Below are 10,013 nucleotides of genomic sequence, written 5' to 3' on the forward strand. Positions count from 1 at the left end.
AAATATACTCAAATACAAGATATATTCTCTAATAGCAAGTCTAAATATCTTATATGTTGCTTCTCAGGTAAATGTATCTTGTTTTAAGTAGACTATTTTTAAGATATATTAAAATATATAAATATTAAATATTGTATTCAACATTCTCCAATTAAAACGTTTTCTTCTGCAGTATACACTGGCGGCCAAAAGTTTGGAATAATGTACAGATTTTGCTGTTTCAGAAGGAAATTGGTACTTTTATTCACCAAAGTGGCATTCAGCTGATCACAAAGTATAGTCAGGAAATTACTGATGTAAAAAACAGAATCATCACTATTTGAAAAAAGTCATTTTTGATCAAATCTAGAAAGGCCCCATTTCCAGCAGCCATCACTCCAACACCTTATCCTTGAGTAATCATGCTAAACTGCTAATTTGGTATTAGAAAATCACTTGCCATTATATCAAACACAGTTGAAAGCTATTTGGTTCATTAAATGAAGCTTAACATTGTCTTTGTGTTTGTTTTTGAGTTGCCACAGTATGCAATAGACTGGCGTGTCTTAAGGTCAATATTAGGTCAAAAATGGCAAAAAAAAGAAACAGCTTTCTCTAGAAACTCATCAGTCAATCATTGTTTTGAGGAATGAAGGCTATACAATGCTTGAAATTGCCAAAATACTGAGGATTTCATACAAAGGTGTACACTACAGTCTTCAAAGACAAAGGACAACTGGCTCTAACAAGGACAGAAAGAGATGTGGAAGACCAGATGTACAACTAAACAAGAGGATAAGTACATCAGAGTCTCTAGTTTGAGAAATAGACGCCTCACATGTCCTCAGCTGACAGCTTCATTGAATTCTACCCGCTCAACACCAGTTTCATGTACAACAGTAAAGAGAAGACTCAGGGGTGCAGGTCTTACAGGAAGAATTGGAAAGAAAAAGCCACTTTTGAAACAGAAAAACAAAAAGAAAACATTAGAGTGGGCAAAGAAACACAGACATTGGACAACAGATAATTGGAAAAGAGTGTTATGGATCTTAACCCCATTGAGCTTTTGTGGGATCAGCTAGACTGTAAGGTGCGTGAGAAGTGCCGACAAGTGTGGGGTGAAATGTCACCCGAGTATCTGGACAAACTGACAGCTAGAATGCCAAGGCTCTGCAAAGCTGTCATTGCTGCACGTGGAACTTTTTGAAGCAGTTTTCTTTTTAGTTAGTTCTGAACATTTTTCTTTTTTTTTTTATTGTAATAGCAATTTTTCACGTTACTAATGTCCTGACTATACATTGTGATCAGTTGAATGCCACTTTGGTGAATAAAAGTACCAATTTCTTTCCATAAGAGCAAAATCTGGAAATTATTCCAAACTTTTGGCTGCCAGTGTAGCTCCTAAAGTAAATGTACTTTGTTTTAAAGGATTTTTAGATATTATTTTTGGAAAGCAAGCCAAAAAAGACTCATCAAAACTTATTTTGTTGCAGTGTATAATGGGGCTAAGACTCCACTCTCTCACCTTTATGTTCACTTCGATCCATCTTTAACTAAAAAAAAACAAACTCTCTCTTCTTAAAAAAAGCTGCGTATCGCCGATTTTCTTCACAATAAGATACACACCATGACACATTATATTATGATTCAATACGTCGCAGGCCATAATGTTATAATCTAGCTGCAGCAAGCGTGCGCACTTAAGGGACAAGTGTCCCCGCACCAGAGTGTGCCTCTGCCAGGTTTCAATCTCTCCCCATTCACACGACTCATAAAAGCGGCACTGACTGCACAGAGAAATGCCATTTTCGGAGTTTGTTTATGACCCACTTCCTTATTATTTGAACTTTAATAAAGGATGCATTAAAGATATAATGCCAGGTTGTTTGCTTTTTAAACGCTCTGACATGTAAGTTTTTGCTTAAGCAGAATGCCAGATCTGGCTCTGCTTTATTTCACCATGACAATGCTTCTGTATTTGCTTATTTTGTATTTTTGCATTATAATTCCCTCATATTTTGTGATCTACATCACCTGAAGCTGTTTGGAAAGTTTAGAGTGCATCTTGACGTGTTTTCTTCTTCTCCTCAGTCAAGCGTGAGCTGCGGTGCTCCTCTTGCGTGCCATCATTAGAGTTTCATACGATCTCATGTTACGTTAAATCAGAATCACAATCAGAATGAGCTTTATTGCCAAGTATGCTTACACATACAAGGAATTTGTCTTGGTGACAGGAGCTTCCAGTACACAACAATACAAAAACAGCAATACAAAAGACTTTTAAAAAATAATTAAAATTGAATAAAAAAATAGATAAATATTGAAAAGAAAAAGTATATATAGAATACACAATAGACAAATATATATATATATATATATATATATATATATATATATATATATATATATATATATACACACACACACACACACACACACACACACACACACATACATACATAAACATACATAGTGCAAATCTAAATACAAATCGGTTATGTACAGTGCAAGGGAATGTAATGGCAGAAGAGGTATGATGTGTTGGATAATATAAAAAGACTAAGCAGTGTATTGCACATTCATTATTCTCAAAGGGGCAGTTTTAACTGTTCATGAGATGGATAGCCTGGGGAAAAAAACTGTTCCTGTGCCTGACGGTTCTGGTGCTCAGAGCTCTGAAGTGTCGGCCAGAAGGCAACAGTTTAAAAAGGTAGTGGGCAGGGTGAGTGGGGTCCAGAGTGATTTTTCTAGCCTTTTTCCTCACTCTGGAAGTGTATAGTTCTTGAAGGGGGGGCAGGGGGCAACCAATAATCCTCTCAGCAGTCCGCACTGTCCTTTGTAGTCTTCTGATGCCTTATTTCGTAGCTGAACCAAACCAGACAGTTATTGAAGTGCAGAGGACAGACACAATGACCGCTGAGTAGAACTGTATCAGCAGCGCCTGTGGCAGGTTGAACTTCCTCAACTGGCTAAGGAATACAACCTCTGCTGGGCCTTTTTCACAATGGAGTCAATGTGGGTCTCCCACTTCAGGTCCTGTGAGATGGTAATGCCCAGGAACCTGAATGACCCCACTGCTGCCACAGTGCTGTTTAGAATGGTGAGGGGGGACAGTGTTGGGGGTTCCTCCTAAAGTCCACAATCATTTCCACCGTTTTGAGTATGTTCAGCTCAAGGTTGTTTTGACTGCACCAGACAGCCAGCTGTTTAACCTCCCTTCAGTATGCAGACTCATCATCATCTCGGATGAGGCCGATGACAATGGTGTCATCTGCAAACTTCAGGAGCTTGACAGAGGGGTCCTTGGCGATGCAGTCATTGGTGTAGAGGGAGAAGAGTAGTGAGGAGAGCACACATCCCTGGGGGGCACCAGTGCTGATTGTTCAGGTGCTGGAAGTGAATTTCCCCTGTCTCACAAGCTGCTGCCTGTCTGCCAGAAAGCTGGTAATCCACTGACAGATAGACGTGGGAACAGAGAGTTGGTGTAATTTAGTCCGAAGAATAGCTGGGATGATGGTGTTGAAAGCCGAACTGAAGTCCACAAAAAGGATCCTTGCATATGTCCCTGGCCTGTCTAGATGTTGCAGGATATGATGCAATCCCATGTTGACTGCATCATCCACAGACCTGTTTGCTTGATAAGCAAATTGAAGGGGATTTAGAAAGGGTTCAGTGGTGTCCTTCAGGTGGGCCAACACCAGTCTCTCAAATGATTTCATGACCACAGACGTCAGGGCGACAGGTCTATAGTCATTAAGTCTTGTGATTTTTGGTTTCTTTGGTATGGGGATGATAGTGGAATGTTTGAAGCAGCATGGGACTTCACACTGCTCCAGTGATCTATTGAAGATCTGTGTGAAGATGGGGGCCAGCTGGTTAGCACAGGATCTAAGACATGCAGGTGAAACACCATCTGGGCCCTGTGCTTTCCTTATCCTTTGTTTTCGAAAGACGCAGCTCACATCATCTTCACAGATCTTAAGTGCAGGTTGAGTAGCAGGAGGGGGTTTGCAGGTGTTGGTGTTTGTGTGAAATGAAGGTCAGAGTGGGTGTGGGGTGTGAGATTGGGCCTTTCAAATCTGCAGTAGAACACATTCAGGTCGTCAGCCAGTTGTTGGTCCACCACAGGGTTGGGGGTAGGAGTCCAGTAATTCTTAAGTTGTTTCATGCCACTCCACACTGATGCAGGTTTGTTAAATAAAAACTTGTTTTTCAGCTTCTCAGAGTATCATCTTTTAGCCACTCTGATTCCCTTATTCAGTGTGTTCGTGGCCTGACTGTACAAGACTTTATCCCAACTCTGTAAGCATCCTCTTTGGCCTGACGAAGCTGCCTGAGTTCCGCTGTAAACCATGGTTTGTCGTTGTTAAATGTTAAATAAGTCCTAGTAGGGATGCACATATCCTCACAGAAACTGATATATGATGTAACAGTATCTGTGAGCTTGTCCAGGTCTGTGGCTGCAGCCTCAAAAACACTCCAATCCGTGCAATCGAAGCAGGCTTGTAGTTCCCGCTCTGCTTCATTGGTCCATATCTTTACAGTCCTTACTACAAGCTTAGCAGATTTTAATTTCTGTCTGTAGGTTGGAAGAAGATGAACCAGACAGTGATCAGATAGTCCCAAAACTGCTCTAGGAACAGAGCGATATGCATCCTTTATTGTTGTGTAGCAATGATCCAGTATATTTCTGTCTCTGGTTGGGCATGTAATGTGCTGTTTGTATATGGGCATTTCACGTGTGAGATTTGCTTTGTTAAAATCCCCAAGAATAATAATAACTAAGTCCGGGTATTGTTGTTCCGTGTCTGTGATTTGATCAGCAAGCTGCTGCAGCGCAGCATTCAAACAAACGTTTGACGCGATATACACACTCACCAGAATAAACGACGAAAACTCCCGTGGCGAATAGAAAGGCTTACAGTTAATAAAGAGTGCTTCTAAATTAGGACAGCACAACCTCTTTAACGTTGTTACATCTGTACACCAACTTTCACTGATATAAAAGCATGTTCCACCGCCTCTTGAAAAAAAAAAAAAACCACTGACACCATTATGAAAACACAAAAACACCACTGACACCATTATGAAAACAGAAAAACACCACTGACACCATTGTGAAAATGCAAAAACACTACTGACACCATCATGAAAACACTACTGACACCATCATGGAAACACTACTGACACCATCATGGAAACACTACTGACACAATTGTGAAAACACAAAAAAACACTGACGCCATTATGAAAACACTACTGACACCATCATGAAAACACTACTGACACCATCATGAAAACACTACTGACACCATCATGAAAAAACAAAAGCACCACTGAAACCATCATGAAAACACTACTGACACTATTGTGAAAACACAAAAACACCACTGACACCATCATGAACACATAAAAACACCACTGACACCATTATGAAAACACAAAAACACCACTGACACCATCATGAAAACACAAAAACATCACTGACACCATCATGAAAACACAAAAACACCACTGACACCATCATGAAAACACTACTGACACCATTATGAAAACACAAAAACACTACTGACACCATTGTGAAAACAGTACTGACACCATCATGAAAACACTACTGACACTATTGTGAAAACACAAAAACACTACTGACACCATTGTGAAAACTGTACTGACATCATGAAAACACTATTGACACCCATCATGAAAACACTACTGACACTATTGTGAAAACACAAAAACACCACTGACACCATCATGAAAACACTACTGACACCATTATGAAAACAGTACTGACACCATCATGAACACAAAAACACCACTGACACCATTGTGAAAACAGTACTGACACCATCATGAACACAAAAACACCACTGACACCATCATGAAAACACTACTGACACTATTGTGAAAACTGTACTGACATCATGAAAACACTATTGACGCCCATCATGAAAACACTACTGACAACATTATGAAAACACAACTGACATCATTATAAAAACACTACTGTCACCATTATAAAAACACTGTCACCACCATGAAAACACAAAAACTCTACTGACACCATCATGAAAACACAACTGACACCATCATGAAAACACAACTGACACCATCATGAAAACACAACTGACACTATTATAAAAACACTACTGACACCATTATGAAAACACTACTGACACCATTATAAAAACACTACTGTCACCACCATGAAAACACAAAAACACTACTGACACCATCATGAAAACACAACTGACACCATCATGAAAACACAACTGACACTATTATAAAAACACTACTGACACCATTATGAAAACACTACTGACACCATTATGAAAACACAAAAACACTACTGACACCATCGTGAAAACACAAAAACACTACTGACACCATCGTGAAAACAAAAACACGACTGACACCATCATAAAAACACAAAAGGACCATTAACACCGTCATGAAAACGTAAACACAAGAATACATAACGTAGAATACATAAACACTACTGACACCATTACAAAAACACCACTGACACCATTATGAAAACACAACTGACACCATTGTGAAAACACAACTGACACCATTGTGAAAACACAACACTACTGACACCATAGTGAAAACACCACTGACACCATTATGAAAACACAACTGACACCATTATGAAAACACAACTGACACCATTGTGAAAACACAACTGACACCATTGTGAAAACACAAAAACACTATTGACACCGTCGTGAAAACACCACTGACACCATTATGAAAACACAACTGACACCGTCGTGAAAACACAAAAACACTACTGACACCATCGTGAAAACAAAAACACGACTGACACCATCATGAAAACACAAAAGGACAATTAACACCGTCATGAAAACGTAAACACAAGAATACATAATGTAGAATACATAAACACTACTGACACCATTACAAAAACACCACTGACACCATAACGTAAACACAACTGACACCATTGTGAAAACACAAAAACACTACTGACACCATCGTGAAAACACCACTGACACCATTATGAAAACACAACTGACACCATTGTGAAAACACAACTGACACCATTGTGAAAACACAAAAACACTACTGACACCATCATGAAAACACAACTGACACTATTATAAAAACACTACTGACACCATTATGAAAACACTACTGACACCATTATAAAAACACAAAAACACTACTGACACCATCGTGAAAACAAAAACACGACTGACACCATCATGAAAACACAAAAGGACCATTAACACCGTCATGAAAACGTAAACACAAGAATACATAACGTAGAATACATAAACACTACTGACACCATTACAAAAACACCACTGACACCATTATGAAAACACAACTGACACCATTGTGAAAACACAACTGACACCATTGTGAAAACACAACTGACACCATTGTGAAAACACAAAAACACTACTGACACCATTGTGAAAACACCACTGACACCATTATGAAAACACAACTGACACCATTGTGAAAACACAACTGACACCATTGTGAAAACACAAAAACACTATTGACACCGTCGTGAAAACACAAAAACACTATTGACACAGTCGTGAAAACACCACTGACACCATTGTGAAAACACAACTGACACCATTGTGGAAAAAAAAAAAAAACTATTGACACCATCCTGAAAACACCACTGACACCATTGTGAAAACACAACTGAAACCATTGTAAAAAAAAAAAAAAACTATTGACACCATCATGAAAACACCACTGACACCACTATGAAAACACAACTGTATTATGAAAACACTACTGACACCTTTGTGAAAACACAAAAGGAGCATTAACACCATCATGAAAACGTAAACACAAGAATACATAACACAGAATACATAAACACTACTGACACCATTGTGAAAACACAACTGACACCATTGTGAAAACACAACTGACACCATTGTGAAAACACAACTGACACCATTGTGAAAACACAAAAACACTACTGACACCATCGTGAAAACACCACTGACACCATTGTGAAAACACAACTGACACCATTGTGAAAACACAACTGACACCATTATGAAAACACTACTGACACCATTGTGAAAACACAACTGACACCATTGTGAAAACACAACTGACACCATTATGAAAACACTACTGACACCATTGTGAAAACACAACTGACACTATTATAAAAACACTACTGACACCATTATGAAAACACTACTGACACCATTATAAAAACACTACTGACACCATTATGAAAACACTACTGACACCATTATAAAAACACTACTGTCACCACCATGAAAACACAAAAACACTATTGACACCATCCTGAAAACACCACTGACACCATTGTGAAAACACAACTGACACCATTGTGGAAAAAAAAAAAAAACTATTGACACCATCGTGAAAACACCACTGACACCATTATGAAAACACAACTGTATTATGAAAACACTACTGACACCATTGTGAAAACACAACTGACACCATTGTGAAAACACAAAAGGACCGTTAACACCATCATGAAAATGTAAACACAAGAATACATAATACATAACACAGAATACATAAACAATACTGACACCATCATGAAAACGTAAACACAAGAATACATAACAGAATACATTTTACTGACACCATCATGAAAACACAACTGACACCATAAAGACAACAAAAACACTACTGGCACCAACATGGCTTCATCTCCTTTGATCAATCTGATAATAACCCAGCAACAAAACGCACATTAGGGTTCAGCTTTACTCACTCGAGTCCTAGCCCGTGTAGGTGCTGTCCAATCAGTCTGATCACATCCTCATCGCTCTGGGACAGTCGTTTCTTCTTCTTCATGCTGGTGTCCGATGCCGGGCTCTCGGTGGACGGCAGCCCGTTATTAGCGGAGGACGGCAGTCCGTTGGAGTGCAAAGCTCCTGCTGTGGAGGACGAAGGCTCTCCGTTCCTGCACGACAGCTGCAGTTCCGGCTCTTGTCCTCCGGTCCCGTTGGTCTGCATGTTTGTACAACGCGTTTATATGATCTGAGCGGTGGTGGGCTGTTATTGAGCCGTATGAATGAGTGCTGGTGGGGGGTTGGGAGAGAAGCCGCCGAGAGGCCCGTGATCCCGGCAACAGACGCACCGCTCGCTCCTGCTCCCTCCGCCGCCGAAACTCGGCTTTTCTTCCGCGGGGGCGGCGAAGCTCCGCCGGTCTCCAAGTCGGTGGAGGGGGCTAGAATTTCCCCCCCGGCAATGTCCGAGTGGTGTTGCCTTGCACGATTAATTTCACCGCGGTTACAGATACGAGAGCCGTCGCTGTTCGCTCGCCGCTCTTGTTATTGTTTGTCAAAGAACAGCTGCAAGTCCATTTCAGACGTCTGTGCGCGATGATGTCACCGAAAGCGCCGCAACAACCTTGAACTCGTTGATATAGGTGACGTTACAAAGGTGTACTGCAGAAAATGACCACGTTATACTCTTGAAAACACATTTTATCAAATGTTCCTGGTTTTTGACATTAAAAAAAATAAATAAATAAAAAATCAATTCGCATAGATGATTAGTAAACAGAACTTGAAAGGACCAGAAAGAATCTGTAAATTTCATTTTGAACCTTAATTATATTATTTGGCAAATATAATATACACAAAAGCAAATTTGAAAAATCTAAATTATGCTGATATTTTTATAGCCTCCAAACAAGCATATCTTGTGGTAATTTAAAGACTACCAAATTACAGTCTTGCAGAGTTTTGACAAACTTGAATGCTCTTTTGACACCTCAGATCATTGACCTGTCAAGTGTTCATGGATGTCTCCTTCAACATTTCTGTAAGATAACATATGAATAGAATATAAATAAAATACAATACAATGAATGTGCAATACCCAACTGGCTTTGCCTCTACGTTGTGTGTGTCTTTGTGAATGACTGAGTGCATTTCCTTGGAGAAACATCTAATACACAGTATTTATGTTGATTACATTTTGTTTACATGTTGATTACACTTTAGGATTTGTCTCTTGAGGGGTTGATTTCATGTTTTTCA

At 39.5% G+C, this 10,013-nt stretch overlaps 1 protein-coding gene across 2 annotated transcripts in view; it reads right to left on the minus strand.

Annotated features, from left to right (window-relative positions):
* LOC127452532 (WD repeat-containing protein 26-like) overlaps positions 1-9,621 on the minus strand; it is a 54,828-nt gene extending 45,207 nt beyond the window's left edge. Inside the window, exon 1 of one of the 2 annotated variants that reach the window (XR_007899283.1) lies at positions 8,738-9,620. Coding sequence is in view for 1 of the 2 variants with exons in the window: in XM_051718046.1 (XP_051574006.1) it covers positions 8,738-8,982 (245 nt within the window). In the remaining variant the exon portion in view is untranslated. Of the gene's footprint in view, positions 1-8,737 lie in introns of both variants that reach the window. The other variant, XM_051718046.1, reaches the window with a different exon arrangement.
* Positions 9,622-10,013: the final 392 nt, after the last annotated feature.

This window comes from Myxocyprinus asiaticus, chromosome 15 (assembly GCF_019703515.2).
Source record: "Myxocyprinus asiaticus isolate MX2 ecotype Aquarium Trade chromosome 15, UBuf_Myxa_2, whole genome shotgun sequence".
Lineage (NCBI taxonomy): Eukaryota > Metazoa > Chordata > Actinopteri > Cypriniformes > Catostomidae > Myxocyprinus > Myxocyprinus asiaticus.